General features: G+C 48.2%; 1 protein-coding gene across 1 annotated transcript; it reads left to right on the top strand.

Annotated features, from left to right (window-relative positions):
* The first annotated feature begins 216 nt into the window (after window positions 1–216).
* Kif18b (kinesin family member 18B) lies at window positions 217–22,217 on the top strand. The gene is made up of 16 exons (XM_048366302.1): window positions 217–314; window positions 9,397–9,729; window positions 10,581–10,738; window positions 11,057–11,161; window positions 11,371–11,481; window positions 11,562–11,759; window positions 11,926–12,102; window positions 12,695–12,769; window positions 12,910–13,007; window positions 14,065–14,239; window positions 14,481–14,608; window positions 18,595–18,800; window positions 19,033–19,534; window positions 20,492–20,578; window positions 21,158–21,243; window positions 21,459–22,217. Exons 2-16 carry the CDS (start codon window positions 9,405–9,407, stop codon window positions 21,563–21,565), a joined length of 2,538 nt encoding a protein of 845 aa, XP_048222259.1. The 5' UTR covers window positions 217–314; window positions 9,397–9,404; the 3' UTR covers window positions 21,566–22,217.
* The last annotated feature ends 5,741 nt before the right edge of the window (window positions 22,218–27,958 follow it).

Raw genomic sequence — 27,958 nt, 5'->3', positions numbered from 1 at the left:
TCTGCAGCCCGCTCCGCTCGGTCGAACTTGGGACACCAGCCTCGCAACCTCCAGTAAGCCCAAGACTAAGTGCGCAGGCGCGCCTCCGTTCTATTTTTTTTCGTCACTTAGGAAACAACCAATCAGCGGTCTGGACGGTGACCAATGGGAAGCGCGGAAGGGCCGCCCGGCTGATTTAAACGCTTAGCGCCGGAAGGAGATTGGCGCGGTGGAGGAGGGTGGGGCGCGTGTTGTCCGGAGTCCGGGGGCTCTCGCGTCGGCGGTGGAGGAACCCGCTAGCTGGCGGCGACACCGGCGACGGGAACCGACGAAGGGTAAGTTTGGGCCCTTGGTGGAGCTCGGCCTCACTCGCCGGCACACGCAGCCCCAGCCGCCCCAGGCCGGAGCTGGAACCAGCCCTCTTTTGTGTGGTGCAGGTTCGGGGCGGGCGCTTCCGTACACCATGTGTGCGGGCGAGCTGGACCTAGGCTGGGCCTGCACGCCTGCATCCAGCTCTCAGTACATCGGCTTTGGGAAAGGACCCCCGCCTGGCTCGTGAGTGAGGAGGACGTAGAGACCCCCTGAGCGCTGGGACTGGAGACCGGGGACCCCTGCCCGGGAGAATGGAGGACCTAAGCTCCTTTCCATCTCTCTACAGCTTCGGATTGCAGCTCCGTCTTCCTCACTAGGGCGCTCAGAAATGCTAGCTTGAACGAAGGGAGGATTCTCCTAGCTATGATTCTTTAGGGCACTGAAGTTCCGTACCGCAGAACTTAGGGGATTCTATTGAAGACATTCATTCCTGCTACCCTGTAAACATGGGGGAATGCCGTGTCATATAATTCTAGGAACAGTGTGAATATTTTTTGATCCCTTAATGGAACTCAGAATCAAGTTTGACTAAACTAACTTATTCTTCATAATAACCGTATACATATCAATATTATTTGCAGTTTACAGCTTTGGAAACTGAAGTGCAAAGAAGTTAAGCCTAGATTAGAAGAGAGCATCTACAGGTTTTTTTTTTCCTCCAAACCCTATTTTATTTCTTTTCCCACCACCAAATCCTATCAACGAGTATCAGTATATTCAGTCCTGAAGGATTGAATTCATTATTGATTTTTTCCCATTCCAGGTAGATTTTTTTTTTTACTGTCTCAGTTTGGCCCGGTCCTGCATGCCTGTAATCTTAGCTGCTCAGGAGGCTGAGATCTAAGGATCGAAGTTCAAAGCCTGCCTGGACAGGAAAGTCTATGAAACTCTTATTTCCAATTAACTACCAAAAAAAAATTAAAGAGAAACAAAAACAAGTGGAGTTATGGCTCAAGTGTTAGAGAACTAACCTTGAGCAAAAAGGCTCAGGCACAGTGCCAAGACCCTGGATTGGCAAGAGTGCGCTGTGCGCACACACACGGTCTCAGTTTGTCAGTTCTTATATTATCCAGCCTAGGTCCATTTATTACCACCACCACCACCACCACCACCACTATCACCACCATCCCCAGTGCTGAGATCAAACTCAGGGCCTTTAGTATATTAGGCAAGTGCTTTACCACCCAGCTATACTTCCAGGCCCAGTACATTTATAAAAGGTACAAGTAGAAAATGTTTACTTTTAGAAATAGTTACAAATTTTTCCCTATCTGGTCACCAAGCACATATAAATAATTACTGGAGTATTGTACAAACTCTCTTTCCACAATAAATTAGGTTATAGATATACATGGCTGAAACTTATTTTCTCTGCAGTGCTAGGCCTCTTACTAGGCAAGCACAGAACTCTATCTCCAGCCCTAAGTTATAAGTGCAAATGAAAAGTAAAATAAAAGCATCTGCATTTGAGAATTCTTTAAAAGCTTAATTTAGTCAAATAGGGCATCGTAATTATAATTAAAAGATAATTAATAAGGGGCTGAGGATATGGCTCAGTGGTAGAGTGCTTTCCTAGTATGCACAAAAGCTCTGGGTTCAGTCCCTGACACTGAAAAGAAAAAAAGCTTTTTGGCAGTTTTCTAGGGAGGAAAGTTGAACCAAGAAGTTATGGAAATTTCTAGTAAACCTTTGACCCATTGATGAAATTGAATTAGTTTGAAATGTACTTTCACATTAGAAAGCCCCGCCAAACACCATAAATTTGCCAGCAATAGAAAAACAAGTATTCTTATACAAACTCTCCTTCCCTATATTTTTATTCCAGAAATGAGACAAAGAAAATTACAATTTACATAGATATAGCTGTAAAAAGTCTTCTGTAGACTATTAGCAATAGTAGCAATGCATTAAAAAAACACTATGATTATGTTGAGTTTATTCCAGGAATATAACAGTGATTTAATGTTAGAAACAACTGTTAACACAGGATTGTGGAGGTAGGATTGTGGTAGTTTAGTAGTTCAGTGTTGGTATGGTCATGGTACTCAGAGCCTTGATTTTCATCCTCAACACAAAAAGGAAAAAGAAATTAGAAATAGAGATAAATAGCCTTAAATCAACAAGTATGAAATAATTGTAACATTCTCTATGTAAAATGAATGAAGAAACAAAAATTCTGCTATTCAGGGCTGGGGATATGGTCTAGTGGCAAGAGTGCTTGCCTCATATACATGAAGCCCTGGGTTCGATTCCCCAGCACCACATATATGGAAAACGGCTAGAAGTGGCGCTATGGCTCAAGTGGCAGAGTGCTAGCCTTGAGCAAAAAGAAACCAGGGACAGTGCTCAGGCCCTGAGTCCAAGCTCCAGGACTGGCAAAAAAAAAAAAAAAAAAAAATCTGCTATTCAATATTGTGCTGGAGTCGTTAACCAGAACTACAAGATAATAAACATGGATTACAATGGTGAGAAAGTAATAAACAAAACTATCATCAGGTACAGCCTATGGGGTTGTAGATGTAGCTCAATACTAGAGCACTGGCCTAGCATATACCAGGCTTTGAGTTCAATCTCCTGTACCAGCAAAAAAGAAAATTAAAAATATAGCGTTGTTAGTTTCTGTTTAAAAAATAAATAAAAGAGGGCAGCTCCTTCCTTAATACAACCATGCACTGTTCTGTGAGTACCAAGGTGAGAGCAGGTATGAGCAGCCAAAGCCCAGACAGAGCAGCCTAAGGATGGAGTAGTATCTGTGGTTGACAGAATGAGGTCAAGTGCCTGCCTTGCTTGCTTACCACCTTCCTGTGCTTTCAGTTTCCTTGGTAGACTAGAGATGTAACATTGTATCAGCACTCACATAATGAGATTGTTGTGAAATTTAAACGGAAACCATTTGTAAAGCTTTTAGCACAAAGCACTTAGTACAGTATTTGAGATAGTCACTGAAACACTCACTAAATGCCAGCTATAATGATTATTATTCTTAGACTTTTGGACTCAGACCCTGTTCTTCTCCGGTCCTTATTCATTCATAGGACAAATATTATTTAGCATCTGCTGAATGCTGGGCCAGATGCCCTGGCACCTGTACACTGACTATGTCAGAAGAGGGTCCTGCCCTTGCCACAAGAACAAGAAACATATATGAGGACTCTGAGCAGCCATGAAGGGGCTTCAGGTACCCTTGCAGGATACCCCAGGTATCCTGGGGCCAAGCTCCTTCTCTTCCTCCGGTCCCGTTGTCTGAGTTGGGGGAATCACCTCATGTCTGCAAATTCTTTTTTGTTTGTACTGGTCCTGGGGCTTGATCTCAGGGACTCTATCCCACTTGAGCCACAGCTCCACTTGCAGCTTTGGTGGGGCGGGGGGGTGCATGCGTGCAGTGGTTAACTGAAGGTAAGAATCTCATGGATTTTCCTTCCGCAGGCTGGCTTTGAATCCTGATCCTTAGATCTTAGCCTCTGAGTAGTTAAGATTACAGGTGTGAGCCATCTATCTGTGCCTGACTTCCAGGGGCTTCTAAGGAGCTTTTGCTTATTGGGCACATCCCTATGAGGGTAGACAGAAGAGGCCACCCCGAAAACAACCAAATCTTGACTTCCCAACCTCAGCTCAGGAGCGCAACTAGCCTCTGGGTTTTAATGAGCTGCCTTGGGTTAGAAATAGGACGTGAATGTGGCTGGCTGAGAACCCTGAAGATCTTATTAAAGAATCATCTCCCTTGTACTTGGGGCTGAAATGCTCTTTCCAACGGAAGATCAAAGCAAACTTGACAAACGGTCTCTCATTAATCTCCCCATCCCCCTGGGGCGGAGCAGATCCCTAGCTCTTCTGTCTGGCTCTCAAAGGGAGATGTTGATGTGACACTGATGTGCTGCAGCTCATGGGAAGACCTCCCCTAAGTCAGATGCAGAACAAAGACCAGGACCCCAGGCATCCTAGAGACACCCATGCCAAGTGACACCTGCATCCCACAACCCTGGGGCCAGCAGCACTATCTCAGGAAGAAGGAAAACATCTCATTAGGCAGTCTTGGCCTCACTGGCCCTCAGGAGGCAGGGAGGAGGGAACTGTAAAGGTTATGTGCACTCCTTTGCCAGTGCCCTTTTTAATTTCCTGCTTAGAATGTTAGGCTGCTCTGTGGCTCCTCCTCAGCCAGAACCCTCCCCGTAGGCATCTGGGCCTGCCAGAAAGGCACTCTCCCTGGTAGAAGAGTGAGGCTCCCAGGGGTGAGAATGGAAGAATGAGAAATAGGAACTCTCAAGTGTTGAAAATTAGGCATAATCCATAAATACCTGTGTTTGCAGAGTATATAACGCAGCTCCACATAAGGGATTATAATTATTATATAAACATAAAGGGCTGTTAGAACCATGTGATTATCCGAGCATAATATATAATATCATTATCAGACAGGATGGCCGGCTCTGCAGTCAGACTGCTGGAGTTGGAATGGGGCTCCAGCACTCACTACCATTGGGACCTTGGGCAAAGTTGTTTAACCCTCTCTGTCTCAATTTCCTCACTGAAAAATGAGTCTAATAATACTATCTATCTTGTGGGATTGTGATAGAGATCAAAGGAGATAACTGTAAGGTACTTTGAACAATCTGATATAGTGACCACTTAGCTAATATATTTGCTATAACAGCCTGATTTCTTGGCGGGGGCGGGGGGAACCCTGAATTATACACATGTAAAAAGGATAATTGTTGTTTGATATCTTTCCCTTGTTTGCTGTAGGGAAGAAATTAAGAAATTTAAGGGTGAAGGGGCATGAGTTTCAAATCAGCTCAGTTCTGCCACATTCCCCAAGGACAACCTGAGCTGTTTGCTAGAGTGTTAAGTTGGAACCTTGCTTTTCTCTGCTAAATGACCTTGGTGATTATGACCGATCAGGAGGCCTTAGCCTTTACTGGGAAAGCATTCATCTATTCCTATCTCCCAGGAACAGCTCCTGTTACTATAATCCCTAAGTTGGGCTAAACTTTTCCAGAGTATCTGTGACTCTTAGATCCCAAAAATTGTATCCCTACCTTTGGAAAGTTGGCAAAAAGGAGAAATGAAAACCTAGATATAGGGGTATGGGAGAATCACAAGAGGAAATGGGTAGTTAAGTATGTGGAATTATTACTAGGTCAACACTGGGAAGCCAACACCCATCCTCATATCCCTAATGGGCAGTAGTGTGTACAACTAAATAAAACAGAGCTAAAAATAGAAGTAATGGGCATAAATTGCAAACTATATTATCATTTAATTGAAAGGCCTCAGAATCAATGGGCAATCTATTAGAACTAATAAGGGACTTATTAGCACTGCAGTCAGATACACAATCAACATACAGATAACAGAGGCTTTTCTATATCCTAGAAAAATATAAATTTGAAAAATGCAATGTTAAAAGCAGCCTATTCACAATACAACCAAGACTGTATAATAACTAGTAATAAACCTATCAAATGTATGATACTCATGTGAGGAAAATTATAAAATCTTGCTGAAGATTATAAAGTTGTGAAGAAATAGAAAGGGAATCCAGCTTTAAATGAGAAGATTTGCCATCATAAAGATGCCAGCTCTTCTCATATTAATCTATAAATTCAAAATAATCCAAATGAAAAATTTTAGGATTTTTCATAGTTTCATAAGCTAATCCTAAAACCATGTTCACCTCCCCTGAAAAAAGTAAAAGGTGATATATTAGAGAACTCCAGAAATGACAACATATGGATAAGAAATAGACCTATGAGAACAAAACAGAGTCCTCAAGTAAATTCACTTTTCTATGAATATTCAGATATGTTTAATTTGGCATTCCAGCCAGGCTGGTGGCTTACATCTGTAACCCTAACAACTTAGGAATCTAAGATCCAGATTATTGTGGGTTGTTTTGTTTTGTTTTTGGTGACAGTCCTAAGGGCTTGAACTCAGGTTCTGGGCACTGTCCCTGAGCTTCTTTTGCTCAAGGCTAGTGCTCTACCACAGCTCCACTTCTGGCTTCTTTAGTAGTTTCTTAGAGATAAGTCTCATAGGCTTTCCTGCCCAAGCTGGCTTTGAACCGTGAACATCTGGTCTCTGTCTCCAGAGTAGCTAGGATTACAGGCGTGAGCCACTAGTGCCTGGCCAGAAGATTGTGGTTTGAAGCCAGACTGGGCAGAAAAACCTATGAGATGTCTCAAAACAACAACAACAACAACAACAACAAAAAAAAAAAAAACACCAAGCACCCAGGTAGCAAAGTCAGACTTATTTCCAATTATCTACCAACCAAAAAGCCAGAAGTCGAGCTGTGGCTCAAGTGGTAGAACACTAGCCTTAAGCAAAAAAGTTCAGGGACAGCACTCAGGCCCTGAGTTCAAGCCCCAGGACCAGCATCCCTCTCCTCCCTCCAAAAAATAGCAAAAAGTAGGGCTGGGGGCATAGCTCAGTTAGTAAAGTTGAGCAGGCAAGCCAGGTGAATGTGAAGCCCTGAATTCAAACACAGTACCCCCAAAGGAGAAAAAATTTGACATTCCAAATTGGTAAGAAAGAAGACACTTTTCATTACATAGTCTGGATACAATTGCTTGCCAATTGAGAAAAAAAATATTTGGGAAACATCATTCACAAAAAGTAAATTGTAGCCTGGCACTTGGTGGCTCTCATCTGTAATCCTAGCTACTCAGGAGGCTGAGATCTGAGTGAGGATTGCAGTTCAAAGCTGGCCCAGGCAGGAACTTCAGTGAGACTCCCCTAAAAAAAACTGGAAGTAGAGAGCTGTGGCTCAAAGTGGTAGAGTACTAGCCTAGGGCAAAACAGCTCAAAGATAGCACCCAGGTCCTGAGTTCAAGCCCCAGGACTGGCAAAAAAGAAAAAGTCTTGAAGAATTTTCTACCAAGGCTGGCTCTGAGCCAGGATCCTTAGACTTCAACCTCCTGAGTAGCTAGGATTACAGGCATGAGCTACCAGTAAGTGTGGAGAAGAAATAAGGAGGTAAAAGAAAATTCTTTCCTGATTATACAATTACTGTAAAAATATTCAAGAAACCAGTAAAACATTGGGATTAAACCAGCTGCATATGGTGGTACATACTTGTGTTCCCGGCACTTGGAAGCCAGGCAGGAAGATCTTGGGTTTGAGTCTACCTGAGTCATAGTGAATTTCAGGCCAAACCATTCCCTAGTGAGACCCAGTCTCCAAATAAGTAACCAATAAACTGAATGTCTGAGAGTGGTAAATATAAGACAAATAGCTAAAATCTTCTGTGCTTCTCCATATTAACACATACCATCTGGAAATAAAAGTGAAGGAAGGTATTCCATTCATAAAAGCAATTAAATCTATAAAATACTTGGGAGTTATAATAAAAGGACAATTATATAACCTATCTGAAAAGGCAGAAAAACTATAAAATCTTATTGGGGAGCATAAAAAATACCTGAATAGACAATAACCACATTTTTCCCTAAAAAGCTTAATATAATAAAATAAACATGTAAATTTAATGCAATTTCAGCTGTATATCCCAATAGTTGTGTTTGTGCCTGCGTGCGTGCGTGCATGCGTGTATGGGGATTTGAACTCAGGGTCTCATACTCTGCCTTGACTTTTTCACTTAAGTCTAGTACTCTACCACTTCCACCAGCTTTTTGCTGGGCAATTGGAGGAAAGAATCAACAGACTTAATAAAAAATTTTTTAAAAAAGGTTTTTTTATGACAAAAAAATAAAATATGAATGCAAAATGAAAAAAAAAAAAGAATCAACAGACTTGGGCTGGGATGTAGATCAGTGGCAAAGTGCTTGCCTAGCAAGTGCAATGTCCTGGGTTTGATCCCCAGTACCAAAAAAGAGAAAGACCAAAAAAAAAAAAAAGAGAACAGACTTTTCTACCCAGACTGGCTTCAAACCAGGATCCTCAGATATCAGCCTTTTGAATAGCTAGGATTGCAGATGTGAGCCACTAGCAGCTAGCTGTATTTTGTTTTTGTGATAGGGTCATTCTCACTTTGTCTGGGGCCGACCTCAAACTTAAGGTTGAAATCTTCCTGCTGCTACCTCCTGAATAGCTGGGATTATAGGTGGGTAGCACCATGACCAACCAGCATTCCAACAGAGCTTTTTGAGAAGAGAAGGAGATTCTAGGTTGGGTGCAGGACTGATAAAACTTGTTTGGGGGGAAGAGGGAGGTGCTGCTGGATCACAAATGCATGGCCTTATGTAAACCAGGACACTGATGTACCCTAAAATATACCCCCAGAAATAAGTCAAATAACACAAAAATGCTTAGGAATAGTGAAGAAAGTTTTGAAGAAGACTGATGAGGGATTCTTGCCTTACTAGATTTAAAGTATGGTATAAAGTAACATAGGCACTGTGGTGTTGGCCTAAGAGTAGAAAAATAGCTTTGGGAACCAGTAATAGACCTCTGAAAACATACTCATTTGGATATGACAAAAGTAGATGTTTCGCCAGGCACTAGCAGCTCACACCTGTAATCCTAGCTACTCAAGAGGCTGAGATCTGTGGATCAGTGTTCAAATTTAGCCTGGGAAGAAAAATCTGTGAGATTCTTTTTTCTTATTTCTTATCTTAACCAGTATAAGGTTGGAAGTAGAGGTATGGCTCAAGCTGTAGAGCTCTAGCCTTAAACAAAAAAGCCAAGGAGGCCCTGAGTTCAAGTATCACTGCTGGTTTGTTTGTTTTTTTTCTGTAAGGAAATTATGGGGCTAGGAATGGCTTAGCGACGGAGTCCTAGCATGCATGAAGCTGTGGCTCAAGTGGCAGAGTGCTATCCTTGAGCAAAAAGAAGCCAGGGACAGTGCTCAGGCCCTGAGTTAAAGCCCCAGGTCTGACAAAAAAAAAAAAAAAAAGGAAGTTATGTTTTAAGTGAGAACAAGATATGTGCTAGTAATTGATACTGATACAAATATTCTTAATCAATCAGAGTGAGAGTGGAGGCCAGACATTAACAATATGGAGCAGGGGAACAGGAAGAGAATGGGTAGGGGATAGGGGCACACTGTGGTGGCTTCATCCTCATCTCCGTCCTATCTCCTCACAGGTGTTGCCATGATGACGGTGGCGGAGGACAGCAAGGTGCAGGTGGTGGTGCGGGTGCGGCCCTCCACCCCTCGGGAGCTGGAGAGTCAACGGCGTCCTGTGGTTCAGGTGGTAGATGAACGGGTTCTGGTATTTGACCCTGAGGAGCCTGATGGGGGATTCCCTGGTCTGAAATGGAGTGGCTCCCATGATGGTGGTCCCCCTAAAAAGAAAGGCAAAGACTTGACATTCGTCTTCGATCGAGTCTTTGGTGAGATGGCTACCCAACAGGACGTGTTCCAACACACCACCCACAGCATCCTGGACAGCTTCCTCCAGGGCTACAACTGCTCAGGTGAGAGCCGGAGCCCTGCTGGCCACAAGCTTTGCCTCTACTTCCCAGGAAAAGAACTTCACATCCTTGTTTGTTTGTTGTGCCTATACTGGGGCTTGAATTCAGGGCCTGGATGGGCACTCTTCCTTAGCTTTTTCCACTCAGAGCTGATGCTCTACCACTGAAGCCACAGTTCCGTTGGTAGCCTTTTGCTGGTTCATTGGAAATAAGAGTCTCACAGATTTTTTCTGTCTGGGCTGACTTTGAACCACAGTTCTCTGATCTCAGCCACTCGTGCCTGAATTCTTTTTATGTTTATTGTCAGTACTGGAGTTGGCACTCTTACCACTTGAGCCACGCCCCAGCTTATGGGTCTTCTGACATGTATTGACCTCTCCCCCCTAAGCTGGGTACACTCTAGGGGACCCCCCCATTTGTTCACTCTAACATGTGGGGTACTCACTGGGCCTTAGCATACAGGAGCCAATCAGACACAGTCTTGAACTCTTGATGCTTAAAGTCTATAGAGAGGGGAAAAGGCATTGATCAGAAAAACATCCCACAAGCATCTGCTTATAAACCCAGGTGAGTGGTGCAAGAGAAAGCATTGTGGGCCTAAAGAAGGAAGGGATGGTCCCCAACCACAATAGAGACCCCTCTGACCTGGAGTCTCCAGGCCTGTGGGTTGTTAGGACCGACTCCTGGAGAATCAAAGGCTAAGCATGAGGGTGAAGGGAACTGCAGATGCAAATGGCAAAGGAAAGGGACTTGGGGAGGGTGGGGCTGAGCCCAGTGGAAATGTGTTGGGGGGCAGCTCTAGGGAAGGTGAATTTGGCTCTGCTGCCACTTGCTCCCCATTCTGTGCCCTGCAGTGTTTGCCTACGGGGCCACCGGGGCTGGGAAGACACACACCATGCTGGGAAAGGAGGGGGACCCCGGCATCATGTACCTGACCACCATGGAACTGTACAGGCGTCTTGAGGCCCTCAAAGAAGAGAAGCGATTCGAGGTGCTCATCAGCTACCTGGAGGTAAGCCTGTTCTCTCTCCAACCCTCATTTACACCATGAGATAAAGGGAAGATGGAGTGGTAGGAAGTAGCTAATGGGCCCAGGTGAGCCTGGGGGACATAGATACAGCCCAGTGAGGGACGGCATGAGAGGAAAACCTGACTGCCCTGCTCTTGGCATCCAGCGTGGCCCTGCAGTGCGTCGCTCATGGCCGCTGTCTCAGATACACATCAGCAACTTCCCTGCCCAGCATCTTCCCTCCCCCAGCCTCTACACACTCAGGTGCTGCCCTAGGGAAGGATGCTCTCCCTCAGGCCACTTCTTGCCGTTTTTGCTCAGGTGTACAATGAACAGATCCGTGACCTCTTGGAGCCCAAAGGATCCCTTGCCATCCGTGAGGACCCTGACAAAGGAGTGGTGGTGCAAGGACTTTCTTTCCACCAGGTTGGTGCGAGGTGGAGCTGAGATGCTTGCCAGCCACCCTAGCTAGTCCTCTGGGGTTTTCTCACAAGGCCATTTGGGATACCCTGGATGGATACTGTGGTGGCATTAATGGGGGTGAGGGGTGGGAGGGTCCGGAAAACCAGCCTTTCCTGCCGGGCACAAAGCCCTGGTAGAGACCACAGCCCCTTTCCTGGGTGTCTCCTCTGTAGCCCGCCTCAGCTGAGCAGCTGCTGGAGATGCTAACCAGAGGCAACCGCAGCCGCACACAGCACCCTACCGATGCCAACGCTACATCCTCCCGCTCCCATGCCATCTTCCAGGTGAGCACAGTCCTAGGCTGAGCCTGCAGCTGGGGCTCGTGATAGACCCAGCTCCCCTGACCCCTGCCCTCTGCCCCTAGATCTTCGTGAAACAGCAGGACCGGGTCCCAGGACTGACTCAAGCCCTTCAGATGGCCAAGATGAGCCTGATTGACTTGGCTGGCTCAGAGCGGGCATCCACCACCCATGCCAGGGGGGAGCGACTGCGGGAGGGTGCCAACATCAACCGTTCTCTGCTGGCTCTCATCAATGTCCTCAATGCTCTGGCTGATGCCAAGGTGAAGCATCCCAGGCCCAGTGCCACCTCCTCCCCCCCAGGACAGGAACTGAGTATCTGAACCCAGTGGTCCCTTCCTCTAGTCCTGTGCCAGAAAGCTGTGCCAGGCTCTTCCCAGCTCAATCTAGTCCAGCTGCCTTTCCTCTCAGCCTCTTGTTAATTTCCAGGGCCGAAAGTCTCATGTGCCCTACCGGGACAGCAAACTGACCCGCCTGCTCAAGGACTCTATCGGGGGCAACTGCCGCACGGTGATGATTGCCGCCATCAGCCCCTCCAGCCTGACGTATGAGGACACCTACAACACCCTCAAATATGCTGACCGGGCCAAGGAGATCAGACTCTCGGTGTGTATCAGCTATGGATGGCCTTGCATGCGTGTGTGTATGAGGGAGCCCTCAGCCTGGGAAGAGATAGGATGGGCCCCAGATTGCTTCCTCAGATTCCCCAACCAACACCCCCATGCAGAAAAAGGAAGTTCCCTGGGCTTTGATCTTCTGGAAGAGTCTTCATAGTAAGAGCAACCTTGTCCCCCATCCTTGGGAAGAATCCAGCTAGACAAAGGCAGGGAATTCACGCTGTGTTAGTCAGTAGTACCATATATTTCAGTAAAATGAAGTAATTACCCATATACATTAACCCAGACCAAAAGCAGGGGTGTTCTGGTTTCTGCCCCATCTGCTGGGTCTTGCCTCCTTGTTTCTCAGGGAGCCCTGGCTGGCCTGTTGGTCAGCACATCTCGGTCAGTCAGGACTGGGGGCCACAGCCAATCCTCGGCCCTTTGCTGTGGTCCCTGCCCTAGTCCATTTCCCCACTTGTGAGAATGAATCATGGCAATGTGAGCGAGGCTTCCTGCAGGATGCCCCGGCATGCGAGGTGGCTGGTTCAAAAACTGCTTTGAATGAACAAACAAATTGTTTGCCTGTGGTCCCTTCTCAGCTGAAGAGCAACGTGATCAGCTTGGACTGTCATATTAGCCAGTATGCTACCATCTGCCAGCAGCTCCAGGCTGAGGTGAGGAGCCCACGGAGGGGAGCTGGATCAGGGTAGGGAGTGAGAGCTAGGAGCTTGGGGGTGCAGCCAGGACTCTGTGCCTACCCCTGGCCTCCTGTGCTCACCTGGGGCTCTTGAGGGCTGAGCTGCTGCTGTTCCAGGTGGCTGCCCTGAAGAAGAAGCTCCAGGCCTATGAGTCAGGCGCCCAGGCCACACAGCAGGACCTCCCACAGCCCCACAAATCCGGCCAACCACAATGGTGAGTTCTGCTGCCTGAACTTGCCCGCCCTTGGGCTCGGCTACAGTGGAGAACCACCCAATACCCCTTCTCTAGTTCCTAGAGGACTGGGAATCCTTGTGTGTATTCCAAACACCTAGGGCTCTGAGGGGTGGTTTCCTACCAAGATCAGCAATTAATTAAGTGCCATTTAGAATGTCCTGGGTCATGTGGGGAAGTGACGCCTCAGCTGTAAAAAAAAAAAAAAAAAAAGCAAAAGGCAAGCCAGGCACTGCTTGCTCATGTCTATCGTCCTAGCTACTCAGGAAAGCTGAGATCTGGGGATCACAATTCAAAGCCAGCACAGGCAGAAAAATCTGAGAGTCTATCTCCAATAAACCTGCAAAAGAAAAAAAAAAGCTAGACTGGAGGCAGGGCTCGAATGGTAGAGCATCATTTGTGAGCTACAAAGCTGAACAAGAATACAAGAACCTGAGTTCAAGCCCCAGTACTGGCAGAAAGAGAGAGGGACGAGGGACAACTGGTTTGGGGATCCTGCTCATTCTCCTGAGTGGCCTTTACTTTCACTTCAATAATAAACTATTATCTTCCTGTTCAGGGAGAGAGAGGAAAAAAGTAGAAGGTTTAGAAGTTGGATGTGTCATTGAATTTGGTGTGTGTGTGTCTCCACCCTCTCTCCCTCCCCATACTGGGGTTTGAACTCAGGGTCTTGAGCTTAGCTATGCTCCAGCCCTTTTTGTTTTAGTTTTTTCATAGGTCTCAGTATTTTGCTAGGGGCTGGCCTTGGACCCACTTACCTTTGCCTCCTAAGTAAGTGGGATTCTGGGTGTGCTTGCTATATCCAGCTTGTTTCTGAAATGATTCTCCTGTCTCTGCCTCCGGAGTAGCTGAGATTACAGGAATAAGCCATATACCATGTCCTGGAGTTCTTTGGGGTTCTTTTTTGTAATTTTGTTTTTAAACCAGAAAGTCCCTTATAACTTCCTTCTTCCCAAATAGGCTGCTATTTGTTATTTAATCTCCCAGCCTTCTCCCCCATCATGCCACTCAAACTCTCATTTTATCCTCGCCTTCCTAGCTCCTCCTTACTGCCCCAGCCTCCTAGCCAGCCCTGCACCTCAGAACCCCACCTGGAGTCGGGAGTCCTTCAAGAGGGGAGCCTTAGGACAGAGGGCCAGGAACAGAGGAACATGGAAGGAAACTCAGACCAGCAACAGTTCCTACAGGACAAGGACAAAAACCACGATGAGAAAGTATGTCTCGGGGATGTGAGGCCTGGGCCCCAGGTGGGACATTACAAGACCTGGCTATTCTCATTCTCTATCTGGATGTCTTACATCTGTCAGGTCCTTGTGTGTTTGCAAGGGCCTAGGCCTCGGCGGGCCTCCCTGAGGTCCTGGCCATTCTAAGGCTGTTATTCTCCATTCCTGGGGGAGGGAAGGGTTTTAGGAGATTATTTGCCCCCTCTACCTGGGCCTCCTCCTTCCTCTCTAGGTTCCAACCCAGATGCCAGAGCTAAACCTCAAGCACCCACTACCAGGATCCCCTGGCCTGATGCTGCAGCCCGAGCCAGTTACAGACCACCTCTCACCACAGAAATTGGACGTGGATCGGTCTAAGCAGTAGGTGTCTCCTTGCCTCGATTCTGGAGCCCAAGGCGGGAAGTGATGGGCCAGCCTCCTGACGTAGGAACTGGGGTTCCATGCATCACAAAATTGGTGGTCCTTGGCTCAGTTAAGTCCTTTTTTTATTAGCACAATCTCCTTTATTTATTTGTCTGTGCCAGAAATGGGCCTTGAACCCAGGGCCTGAGCAGTATCTCTTAGTTTTCTTGCTTAAGACTCACTTTATCATTTGAGCCACAGCGCCACTGCTAGCTATATGTATACAGATTTTTTAAATTGCTATTAAAAAAGGGATGTACAGAGGGGTTACAGTTACGTAAGTCAGGTACTTCTAGCTTTTTTTGCTGGCTAGTTGGAGATAAGAGTCTCACAGACTTTCTTGCCCCTGATGGGTTCTAATTTCCATCCTCAGATCTCAGCCTCCTGGGAAGCCAGGACTATAGGCATAATCATAACTGCTTTCAACTCCTTGCTACTAATACCTACTCTTATTTCCTGAGCATCATCCTTATTCCTTCCACAAAGTTGGCAGCCCAACAGGCAAGGGAAACAAGACATAAACTCCATCCAAACAGCCAGCAGAAACACCCACGTTAGGGCAGGCCACTGGGGCTAGCTAGCCCTTGGTTTTCCCATGACGGGAGAGCATAATGCACAGCCGGGGGTGGCTGGGCAGCAGTCAGAGAGGAAGGGACAGGACAACCTTCCTGAGCAAGTGTTTCTCTAGTGTTCTCACCAACACATTATGGTTTATCTCTTCCTCCCCTCCCCCCCCACCCCCTGGAAGTAAATACAAATCTCCCATCACTTTTCAGCCTTCCAGCTAGAATAAAGTTGAGTAAAAACAATCCTCCATCTTGAGCCAAAGAGGAAGGGATGTAGACTCATTCCTTGGGTCTCCTAGAGGATGCTGCTGTCTATTTTTCCCCTTGATCGCTAATACATAAATCCCCCGCCACTTAGCTTCGTTATTGCCAGTCCTGCTCTCCCCTCCCCAGCACGCTTCACACCAGGCAGTGTATTTAAAGCTTCCGGACAGAAGGGCCTGTTTAATTTTATTTCTTGTTGGGGAGTGTCTGTTCCCGACTCAGCAAAAATGCTGCGGCCTGAATAATCACAGGCTCATTATCTGTCTCATTGCTAACTCCCTGAGGCCTAGAGAAACAGGGGTACATAGGCGGGGTGCCCTATTAGCCTCCCAGGGAACAATCATGAGCTCAAGGTCTCTCTGTTTGGTGTTCCCCACCATAAAGAGAAAGGATAAGAGGATATTATATATTATGATTCTCATTTCTACCTGGATTTTTTTTTTTTGGGGGGGGTCCAACAAGTTGCTTCAAAACCCCTGCCTGTGACTTAGATCTCCCTACTACTTGGTGATGAAGTCCTAAAAAAATATACAGCAGAAGACTTCAATTATTAAGGCGTATAAAACATATCATCTCCATATCTGAAAAACCCCTGACAACTGCATAATCGAAAGTCATTTCTCTTTGACTTGAGAGTTTTGGATCTTGGACCACCAGGGCACTGAACAAATCTGAGATTTTCCAGTTCAGTAGGTTTTCAAGTGTGTGTGTTTTTTTTTCCATTCCCCCAGCTGCAGAGTCATCTCTTTACATGGAATCTCAGCTGAGGTCTAATACGTAGGACTGACAAGACAGGGTTACTCTGATTGGTGGTGTTTGAAAACTAATTTAAAAACCCTGATATAGATCAACTCCCCATTTGTGAACTAGAAGATGAGGTATTTTCCCAGGGTCACAGAGCAAGAGGGACAGAGGACAGAGCCTTTGTGAACCACATGATAGCGGGTGCAGGCCTTTTCCCCTCCCCAAACACCTACTCTGCTGAGTATGTCCAGTCTTCCTTATAATGTGTGACTTGAGAAGATACTGAATGAGTTTCTGCTGTGTCCTTTTTAATTTATGTCCTGCCTTCTTTCACAAAGGGCTGGAGGGCTGCTTTACTAAATGAGCTTGGTTCCCTGAGCAAACACTGACAGGGCAGGGAGGAGGGTTCATCGATGTCCAGACAGGTAGTTACCTGAGGATAAATCATTTGCCACAAATAATCCCCACTGAGGTAATTGTGTTTATTCTTTTATCATAGAAAGAAAATTGGCTTTATGAGAATCCAAATTTACAGCATCAATAATCGCATTACCCTTAGAATTTCCTTTAAGTAGTCCCCCAGTGCATATGATATGCTCATTGGTTCACACATACTTTTCCAAGGATCCTGACTATTAAACAGAAAGCACAGACTGCATTTTGGAAGGCCTTCTCAGAGCCCAGGTCAAGAGAGCCTGTCTTATTATATAACCTCCTCTTGTCCTACCGAGGTAGATGGTATTATCACCACCTTACAGAAAACAATTGTTCTCTTAGTGTTTACTCTGTGCCAAATATTCCTTTCCACATTCTGCATATAAAAATAACTCATTTCGCCTGCCACCAGTGGCTTATACTTGTAATCCTAGCTATTCAAGAGGCTGAGACTTGAGGATCTTCGTTTGAAGCCAGCCCAGGCAAGAAAGTCCTTGAGATGCTTATCTCCATTTAACATTGAAAGAGCCTGAAGTAGGGGGCTGGGAATATGGCCCAGTGGTAAAGTGCTCGCCTCATATACATGAAGCCCTGAGTTCGATTCCTCAGCACCACATATATGGAAAAAGCCAGAAGTGGCGCTGAGGCTCAAGTGGTAGAGTGCTATCCTTGAGCAAAAAGGAAGCCAGGGACAGTGCTCAGGCCCTGAGTTCAAGCCCCAGGTCTGGCAAAACAAACAAACAAACAAAAAAAAAAGAGCCTGAAGTAGAGCTGACACTCAAGTGCTAGAGCACTAGCCTTGAGGGGAAAAAGCTAAGGGATAGTGCCTAGGTTCTGAGTTCAAGCTTCAATAGCAACACACACACACACACACACACACACACACACACACACACACACACACAAATAATATCTTTTCAATAGCGCTATGACATGTCTGTACTTGGTATTTTAAGGTTCTAGAGACTGAGGCTTATTGAAGATCACTTAGCTGAGAAACTGTGAGCTGGGATCTGAACAGAGAGCTGCCAGTCTGATTTGAGAGAGATCTCAACTACTGTGGTTTTGTGTGTGTGTACATGTGTGCCAGTACTGGGACTTAAACTCACAGCTTTTAGCTCTCACCCTATTCCCCCACCACCAGCACCACCACCACACAACTGTCCCTCAGTCACTTGAGCCACACCTTTAGTTCTGGCTCCTTACTGGTTAATCGGTAAGAATCTCTTGAATTTGTCTGCTTTGGCTGGCTTTGGACTGCAGTTCTCAGATCTCAAGCCTCCTGAGTAGCTAGGATTATAGCAGAGAGCCATTGCTTAGCCTCAGCTACTATCTTACATTGTCATGAGGGTAAGTTAACTTTAGGATCCTAACACTAATCATATAAATGGCTGAGCTACAAGGAAATTCAGACCTCCCAAGTCCACAGTCACTTAAAAACCCTTTCCCTTGGGGCTGGGAATGTGGCTTAGTGGTAGAGTGCTTGCCTAGCATGCATGAAGCCCTGGGTTTGATTCCTCAGTACCACACACACAGAAAAAGCCAGAAGTGGCCCTGTGGCTCAAGTGGTAGAATGCTAGCCTTGAGCAAAAGAAGCTCAGGGATGGTGCCCAGGCCGAGTTCAAGCCCCAGGACTGGCAAAAACAACAACAAAAAAACCCTTTCCCTACTTCCCTACTTTGTCCTGGGGTGTGAATAATGGGTGCTACCTACCACCCTTGCCTGTAACCTGTCAGCCTTCAGCAAGGGTGTGACAGAGCTGGGGCTTGACTGGGAGATGCATCAGCTAGTCTGGCACAAGGCCGAAGGGAGGGGGGGGGGGACCGCCAGATGTGCTTTCCACCACACCTGCAGTGATGGGGTTGGTGCACAGACTAGAGGGCCCCAGTCAGGCTGGATCTAAGTGGGGCAGAGATCCTGTTCCCTCTGTTCCAGGTTGGCCTTCCAGGTGCTGTGCTTGGCCCAGCGGCAATACTCTCTGCTCCAGGCAGCCAACCTCCTGACCCCAGACATGATTGCAGAGTTTGAGACCCTGAAGCGGCTAGTGCAAGAGGAGAACACTGAGCCTGGGGCCAAGACCTCTAGCACTCCCGGCCTGGCCAGCAAGGCCCCTCTGGCTCAGGAGCTGTGTTTCGAGTCCAGTGAGTGTCATCTCTACTCTGTCCTATCAGTGTCGCCTTCAAGGCCTAGCTGGGGCTGAGGCATTGCCAAACGCTTGAGGTGCTGTAGTGGGAGGCTGGACCTTTACAGTGATCGGCTTCTAAGAGAGACTTCAGACACTTGAAGAAGAGGGCCTCTCTGGATCTCTAGTGCCTGCTTCTTCCTTCCGGCCAGTCCCTGATCTCCCTCAGAACTCTCCTTTTCTCTGCCTAGAGTCTCTGGAGTACTGTGGCCCTGTGACCCGGACCATGGCAAAGCAACTGCACACTCTGGGGATCCCCTCTGGACCTGACCGCAGCCCTCACAAGGCAGCCCGGCAGCCCACCGAGGAGAAGAAGAAGAAGAGGAGACTGAGTCCTGCCGAGCCAGACTGTCCTCTGGCCCCAAAGCAGCGCCAGTCCTTTCTCCCCTGTCTGAGGAGGGGGTCTCTGCCTAAGGCTCAGCCTTCACTGGAGCCCAGCACCCCAAAACGGAAAAGGGCCTCCTCTCCCTGCCATTCCCCTCGCTTCTGCCCAGCCACAGTCATCAAAAGCCGGGTTCCCCTGGGCCCTTCGGCTATACAGAACTGTTCCACCCCTCTGGCCCCTGCTCGTGACCTCAACACCACCTTTGATCTCTCAGAGGAGCCCCTCTCCACACTCAGTTGTCACGGATTTGATGGCTGGGAGAAAGTCCCCCAGGAGTTGAACAGGCTGAACCAGCCCTTCATCCCCAGGTAGGTCGCCCCGCCTCCCTCTCCATCCTTCCAGCTGGCGGTCAGAGGGCAGCAAGAGACAAGGGTGCACCCAAGAAGAGGAAGTCAACTTGACTTCTGGAGTTGAGACCTTGGCCATCTGTTTCCCTTTGGTCATTCTCCAGTCCCAGAACGGAGTGCGCAGTGACTATGGAGACATGGCTTCCCTCGATGCTCCCCTTCCGTTCATACCTCAGATTCCCTGGCTGTGTGCTGGTTCAGGGCGTCCTCAGAGCTCATGGGACCTCACCTTTGGACGAGTCACGGGGAACCTGGAATTAATGAGCCCAGCCCTGCCCATTCCTCTGCTTTGCTTAGGCCCTGTGACCTGGCGTGAGTTCTGTGTCCCACTAGCAAATACCTAGGGTTGCCATTTGTCTCTTAGATTTCTCCAGTCCAGCATCTGGAATGCAGAATATGGACCTCAGAAAACTTGATTCGGTATTTTCTAGGGAGGAGATGAAGCGTTTACGCTTGCCCTCTGCTCGCGTGGCAGGCGAGGGGAACAGCAGCCAACTCAGGACAGTGGCAGAGGCTAAGGACAAATGGCAGACTACCTGGATATGTGAGGCAGAGGCCAGCAGGCTGCCCGCCTACAGCCCCCCCCCCCCCCCCCCCCACCTTTCATGGTCCCCAAACCAGCTCTTAGTAAAGCTCAGAGCTGGGCAGGTGGAAGGGTGAAATTGCTTGAACTCCGGTTCCCTGGACGCACCAGAAAACTGACATCTGGATGTCCTCCCAGCACAGGGCTGTCACTCAGCTGTCAGCCCAGGCAGCGGAGGCAGGGAGAGAGTCCACCTCTGAGCAGGAAGATGCCTCGGGTCATTTTGTCCAACCTTCCTCCTCACAAGCTGGGGCCTGGAAGGAGACAGGGTGGCCAGTGCCCTGTCTGGTTCCCGCCTCATCGGCCTTTCCCCTTTGTCTTTTCCGCTTGGCCAGTGCACCTGTGCCATTCACCAGCAAGGCCCCCAAGCTGCCATCTTCCTTCCCCGGGACCACCACTTGCAGGAAGAAGCGCACCATGAGGTAAGGTCTGGGCCATGTGAGGGTGGGGAGGAAATTTCCCACCCGAATAGTGTGCCCTAACCAGGCACAGGCCCCTGCTGGTGTCCCTGGACCCATCACAGCCCAGGTCTTGCAAGCCCCTTGCTTGCTATTCCAGGATCATCCTAGAAGTGAGAGGGGAGGACGGGCATAGTCTCCTTCCTCACTCACCTCTACTTCCTTTCCTCTTCCCACTGCCTCTCCTACTCTCACATATGGCCTTGGAAACTCCTGCTACTGCTCAGCCTTTCCTGTCTTCAAAGATGAAGGCAGGGGCTGGGAATGTCACGTAGTGGTAGAGTGCTTGCCTAGCATGCATGAAGCCCTGGGTTCAATTCCTCAGTACCTCATAAACAGAGAAAGCCGGAAGTGGCGCAGAGGCTCAAGTGGTAGAGCGCTAGCCTTGAGCAAAAGAAGCTCAGAGACAGTGCTCAGGCCCTGAGTTCAAGCCCCGGGACTGCAAAAAAAAAAAAAGAAGAAGAAGAAGAAGAAGACAGCTTGCGCTTCTTTCCTGCTCCTTGCACACCCCACAGTCCTACCTGTCTTCCCTCCTTCCTAAAGTTCCTCCATCTCCCGGGGCCAAAGTCGCATTGCTCGCCTCCACAGCAGCACCTTGAAGAGACCAACTGGGCCTCTTGCAATCCCAGGTGACTAGCCTTTGGGACAGAAATGAGGACACCACAATGTCAGATGAAACTGGAAGTAAGAGGGAGGGAGCAGGGCCGGCCACTAGGAGAAAAGCACCTCCAAGTGTCTCAGGGACCCTGTGTGGGGAGGGAGAGGAGGAGATGGGAGAATGGGAGCTGTGGCACAGATCCTCACTTTGTTCTTCCCATGTCCCACCCCACCCACTGGCCTGCAGACCCGCCGGTGAGTCCCCACTGCCTTGCTGACCAGAGAGCACAGAAGGAACTCATCAGGGTCGGGGGAGTGCTGTCAGCCGGGAGCTGTGTCACCATGGTGTCCTGACCAGCAAAGGTGTCCTGATCTGTCAGCCCATCTAAGCTAGCCACCTCCCCTTGGTCCCTGGCACCACCAGAGCAATTCATGCCAAGATGCCTCTCCTGTTTTTAACACCCCTCCCCAACCGTTCATACTCTCTGCCCTCTATTAACCTCTGTTAGGCTCAGCTTCTCTGTACATGCAGCTATTTTCAAGGATGCCACCCTAAGGACCTGCAGGGAGCTCTTGGCTCTGTTCTCTACCCCTGATGTCTTAACACTAGGCTCTGCCCAGTAGAGGAGGGGTGAGGTCAAGAAGGGGGCTCACTGGGGAGTCCCCACTTGGCTCTTCAGGTTTTGAGAGGAGCCTCTTCAGCCCCATTCTCCCCAGCCTGAGGTAGGAACCTTTCTCTGGCCCCTGCTCTGGTGATGGTGTAGCTGCTTTGCAAAGGAAGCCAGCATTATTATCTTGACCCATTGTACACAAGGCACTCAATGTATAAGAGTATATAAGAAGAAAAGAGAATGTAGCCTTAATGCTACCACCTAGGTATAAATGCTAAATACTGGGACTTATACATCCCTCTGATCCTTGATTTCTGAATAAACGGGTATTATAAACATGTATATAGATTTTTTTTTTAACCGTAATGATCAGTAAAATAAACTTCGGTGTCCTTGGTGTGTTTTTCTCTGTATACTTAAAAGAGCAGCAATTTCCCTTTCTCACCTTCCTACTTTTCAAGATTTCAAAAACATTTCTGGAGTTAGGGGTATCGCTCAGTGGTAAAGTAATTGCCAAACACGAGCAAGGCCCTGGGTTCAATCACTAGCACTTCAAAAAATGCGAGAGCAGCCAGGCACTGGTGGCTCATACCTTTATTCTTACCACTCAGAAGGTTAAGGATCCAAGGACCTTGGTTCAAAGCCAGCCCTAGTAGGAATATCTATAAGACTTAAAGAAATTGTTTTCATTTTTTCCCTAAAGTATTCTTAAAATTGTTATTATGCAGATGACGTACAGAGGGTTTACAATTATATAAGTCAGGTAAAGCGTACATTTCTTTTTGAACAATGTCACCCTTCCTTCGCTCTCTTCCAGTTTTTCCCTCCCGTCCCCACCCACAGGTTGTATAGTTCATTTTCAACATAATGTCTAATGAGTGTCACTGTTGCATTTGTTCACCCTTTGTCCTCCATTTCTAGGCCCTCTCCCCACAACAGATAAATGAACAAATAAGACAAGAAGAAAAGAAAGCAAAACTAATAAAGAAACAACCTCTTGTTTAGGAAGAACCTTATTGGTTGGTCCCTAGATCCAAGGCAATGCTCTTAAGTCTAGGTGAAGGCCCCACAAGATGGAACCGTTATGCAGCCTGCTCCTGCCCCCACCCCCCTACCTGCTCCTCCAGGCCTTTCTCCATTCATTGGATTATATGACAGTCCAACACAGTGATCTCTGTTCTCTCCATGAAGACATGGTTGGCTGAATGAATTAATAGAGTAAACAAAATTACAGGAGTCTGTTTAACTTTAGTCTGAAAACAAACATGTTAAGGGTATTTAGCACATTGTGAGTAGTGTGTAAATAGTGCTGCTATGTTAAAGGAGTCCTCTCTCCCCTCTGCCTGGTAGCCCCTCCTGCTCAGTCTCCATCCCTTTTTGGGAAAAAAAAAAAAAAGCAAGGTGTCTGAGAAGGATAGATAATGAAAGACAAGCTTCGCCCAACTCATTCAGGATTTGATCCCTGGTCTGCTGCTTTCTGGGACCCAGGGCTTTTTCCCCTTTGGAAGAGAGGAGATACCACTTCCCCACCCCCTTTCTTTTTTGCATGCCCAGGGTTCCCGCCTCTCCAATTAGTCTTAATGAGCTTGTTCTTCTATGTACCCCTCCAAAGCTGTCACAGCTTCACATCTGTAGCCCCTGGCAGCCTGGCATGGTGCCTTGACCTCAAGAGGCCTTGTTGAGTGCTGGCTGGGTTCAAATTGAATAACTTTCCCCACTTCCTGCTGCCTGTGTGTGTGTGTGTGTGTGTGTGTGTGTGTGTGTACATATATATGTATATGTATATACATATATATGACTCTCACCATCATATGTGCACAGGCGCAGAGCAAGGTGGCTAGTTACGAGGGCCGGGACAGCAACCTCAGTACAACAGGATCCTTGCACCAAGCAGCGTTTGCCCAGGAGGAGGGCAGCCTAAGTGTAAGAAGAGGTCGCTGTTGAGAAGGATAGTCCACAGCCAGCCATTGGCTCAGCAAACATTTGTGGCTCTGTGGTGCAAAATGGTGCTCTCTGGTGACCCATTAAACATACAAAGGCAGTGTTGATGGAGTTAACATGTGTGGCTTCTGCCCCCCAGGCGTGGGAGGTCAGGCGGCCAGGCTGGGCCCGACTTTGCAGGGAGCTGGTAGGGGCTGAGGCTAGAAGCAAGCTGACAGCCAGCTTCCAGCTGACCTCCATGATTGGTTCATTCTTACACAGTCATTCACAAGACACGCAATCAATACCTCCCCCATCCCCTGTGGGTCCATCCTGGCCTGAGCCCCCTCTCCCTGCCTGGTCTTAATCTCATTCCACTTCCATAAGAAGTCCTTTCCCTTGCCCCTTCCCCCCCCACAAGCTCTTTACTGGCACTTCCTTACTGGCCTCACAATTCATGCCGAGATCCACCATGGGGTACCGATTTCTGGTCAATATACAAAATCAGGCTCAGTGCCAAAGAGCTGAACACAGAGGTGCTTTGCGCAGGCAGTAGGGATGCACCTGCGCCTGTCCCCTGAGCATAGGCCACTTCTGTCCATCAGTGTTGGTGCCTGTCAAGGGGGAGAGATTGGTCTTTCTCTCTGAGCTCTCCCTGCACCCAGGCTTGTGTGTCCACCACAGGGCATTTTACCACACCAGGGTTACTAACTCAGGAGTCCTGCCCCAAAGCCTTGCTTATCTGTACACAGGTTCCCCAGCAATGATCCTTCCTTTGGGAAAGAGGTGTTGAGGGAATTCTGGTTCCCAGCTAGAATTTAGATCAGGATTATCTTCTTCTGAATGGCCCAAGATGAAGGTTGTGGGGTGAGAAAGGGACCAGAGCCATCCCAGGGGCACAGGGACTATGGCAGTGTTTTCCAGCCCAACCTAAAGGCTCCCCTCAACTTGGTGCAGCCCTACAGTCCATTCTTTGGCCCATCCTGTCCATTTGGAGGGCTGCTGTGTTGGAACTAGCAGACCACCCACCAGGAGTCCCGTCCATATCCACGGCCACAGCTCATCTCTTCTCTTGGGACCCAGTCAGGCAAGGAGCTGAGAAATGCCTGTAATTCTAGCTGCTCAGGAGCCTGAGATCTGAGGCTCATAGTTCAAAGCCAGTTCAGGCAGGAAAGTCTATGAGACTGCAATTAACCACCAAAAAGCCAGAAGTGGAACTTTGGCTCAAATGGTAGAGTGTTAGCCTTGATTAAAAAGCTAAGGGACAGTGCCCAGGCCCTGAGTTCAAGCCCCAGTACTAGATCAAAAAAGAGGGGAAGTGGGGTAGAAGAAAAGAGGAAGGGAGGGAGGGAGGGAAAGTGAACTTAAGAAAACCTACCACAAATGCTAGGAGACCTGGCTTTGGCTTTCTCCTTCCAAGCCTTCCGTGGTGGCCGCCAGACCTGGGCAGCTCAGCACTGCCATCTAGTGGCCCTGGGGCTCAGTTCCCTTGCTCAGGGAAGCTCCAAGGGATGGATGGATAGCTGGTGGTGTCTAAGGACCAGCCAAGAGACTCAAGCCTTCTTCATCTTTGCCCAGCTTGTTACCACCAGGCCAAGCTAGGCATGAATAAGTAGCAGTGATACAACAGAGCTAGAAGGAAGCAGCCAAGTGGCAATGTGGCTACTTGAATTAGAGGCTGGCATCTTTAGAAAATACCATACATGTCCTGTGTACGTTGAGGACAGAGGTTGGGTTCATCTGTCCTGGGAGGAACTTCGGCCTTGCTCTGCAAACAGGAGATCATTGGTCAGATTTTGATATAGAAGAGAGCACAGGGATGTCATCTTGTCCCAGCAGGACACAACATGGCTGCATGTTCTCCAGGCATTTTATGTCTATGGCGCCTGCTATAGATTCTAGAAGTCATCCAGAGTTTGACCGGAGAGTTTGGATCTTTGGGATTTCCACTTGGGGAAGCAGGAAGATGTACCCTGGAGCCTGAAGTGGGCTAGGAAGATGGGAGTTGAGATAGAGACTGGGAGGGCTGAGGGCATGCCATGCTCTGTTGGCTTTGTCTGCTGGGGATAGATACGCATAAGTGTGGTTTAGAAAGAGACAAACACAGTTGGAGAGACAAGTAGGGAGACAGACAGAACAGAGATGAGCACACATGCACATGCACACATGCACGCGCGTGTGTGCACACACACACACACAAAAAGGGGGAAAAACTGCTCAACAGGGCTTAGTTAAATGAATGCATACAGTGGAAAACCATGCAGCTGTTAAAATGATGATACAGATAAATATTGATATGGAAAGATGGCCACAGCATATTGTTGAGTTTTAAAAAAAACAAATTACAAAGTCATTTGTACAGCATGAGCTTATGCTGAAAAAAATGAGTTTGCATATGTAGAAACAAAATCTGTAATGTTTATCTCCATGTGGCAAAATTATGGCTAATTAAACTATTTGTGTTGCTTATTTGAAATTTCTGGTATTTCTACAATAAGTGTGTAAGTGAAGTCATCTATGGCACCTGCCTATTGCACAGTTTCCTGTTGGACAACCTGGGAGGGTCAGCCACTCGAGCCACAGAAAACAGGCTTGAAGCAAAGGCTTGATCCCAGCCTTTCTCGTCCTTTGAAGTCCCTCCCCAGCTTCCTAAAGCACCACAGGATCAAAAGTCACTGGGAAGCTGGGGACCTGGGGCACCAGTTCCTCATGCTGTCATCCTAGCTACTCAGGAGGCTGAGATCAAAGATTAGGTTTCAAAGCCAGCCACAGGCAAGAAAATCTGTGAGTGGTTTTGTTTTTGCCAGTCCTGGGGATTGAACTCTGGTCCTGAGCTCTGACCCTGAGCTTCTTTTGCTCAAGGCTAGCATGCTAGCACTTGAGCCACAGCCCGCTTTCGGCTTCTTCTGAATAGTTTCTTGGAGATAAGAGTCTCACATTCTTTCCTGCCCAGGCTGGCTTTGGACTATGATCCTCAGCTCTCAGCCTCCTGAGTAGCTAGGATTACAGGCGTGAGCCACCAGCACCTGGCTTGCGAGACTTTTATCTTCAACTAACCAGCAAAAAGCCAGAGGTAGTGCTGTGGCTCGGCTCAAGTGACAGAACACCAGCACTGAAGGGAAAAAAAGGCCACTGGGGGCTCCTCCCCAAGATGCTCCTTACCTCACTGCTTGCCTCTCTCTCTACAGTGGGCTCTGCTGGGGATGGCGGCTACCTCAGCAGGTAGCCATTGCATGTCCAAATAAAGAACACGTCCCTGGCATGGAGTTGGGGTGGTGCAAGGATGCAAGGAGCTCAGGGTGCCTTAGTTGGTTTGAGAGCTGGAGGGGAGGGGGGGAGCAGCGAACAGTCAGGTCGTGCCTGTAAGTGTCTGAAAGCTGGAGACTTGGTGGCACTGGGATGGCTGCCCCTGGGGGCCTCCTCCTTGTGCCCACAGAATGACTCACCTTGGCACAGACACAATAGTCAGGGGTGGGCACACAGCCTGTTTCCCCTCTGCTCCCCTAGCCCCCTCTCCGATGCTTTCTGAGAAGCCCATTGAGCAAGGGGCTTGCACTGCACCCTGGCCTGACATCCTGACATCTTCAGATAAAAGCAGTAACAGACCCCTGGGGACTGCCCTTGCTGTATGGCGCCCTCGCTGGCGCTGGAGAACAAGGCTCTATTCAGCAAGTGCCTGGGAGTAGAGATCAGGAGCCCAAGTATGGGCAGTGAGAGGCAGAGGGAAGCAGGGGGAGCACGGGGGAGGGGGGGAGGAGGGGGAAGCAGGGACATCTGCTTCCCAGCAGCCCAAGGATACAGATGACTGAAGCTCCTGGGTGGGGTCAGAATGGATGGAGATGGATGGAGCTGAACTCCTCAGACACTCTCCTTCCCAGCATTGCACCCAGCAGCTCCTAGGTTCCCAGGCCTACCCAGCCCCAAAAGCCTGGTGTGTGGGAACTGGAGAGAAATAAATCTCCAGGAAGAGTGAGGGGTGGCCAGGGAGACAGGGTGCTGCAGGACCAAAGATTCTAGCCGGCACAGCCAACTCATTCATAACTGCTCAGTGGGGCTGTCAAACCAGGATTCCAGGAAGGGAAGCAGGGAGGATTGGCGCAGGGGCGAGGCAGCCCAGCAAAATGGATGAGGGAACAAACAGCAGCCAGGGAGAAGTTCTGTTCCCTTATCCAATGAGGAGTGCCCCAAATTCCTTCTGTCACCTCCACACACAGAG

The sequence above is a fragment of the Perognathus longimembris genome, chromosome 17, assembly GCF_023159225.1.
Source record: "Perognathus longimembris pacificus isolate PPM17 chromosome 17, ASM2315922v1, whole genome shotgun sequence".
Classification (NCBI taxonomy): domain Eukaryota; kingdom Metazoa; phylum Chordata; class Mammalia; order Rodentia; family Heteromyidae; genus Perognathus; species Perognathus longimembris.
This window is presented reverse-complemented; position numbering and strand designations above follow the sequence as displayed.

Excerpts from the sequence above, each read along its gene's own strand:
- Kif18b (XM_048366302.1), top strand. The coding sequence starts at position 9,405 with ATGATGACGGTGGCGGAGGACAGCAAGGTGCAGGTGGTGGTGCGGGTG. Across the intron at positions 11,482-11,561 it reads GCTCCCATGCCATCTTCCAG|ATCTTCGTGAAACAGCAGGA; the intron begins GTGAGCACAGTC and ends CTCTGCCCCTAG. Across the intron at positions 13,008-14,064 it reads AAATCCGGCCAACCACAATG|CTCCTCCTTACTGCCCCAGC; the intron begins GTGAGTTCTGCT and ends TCGCCTTCCTAG.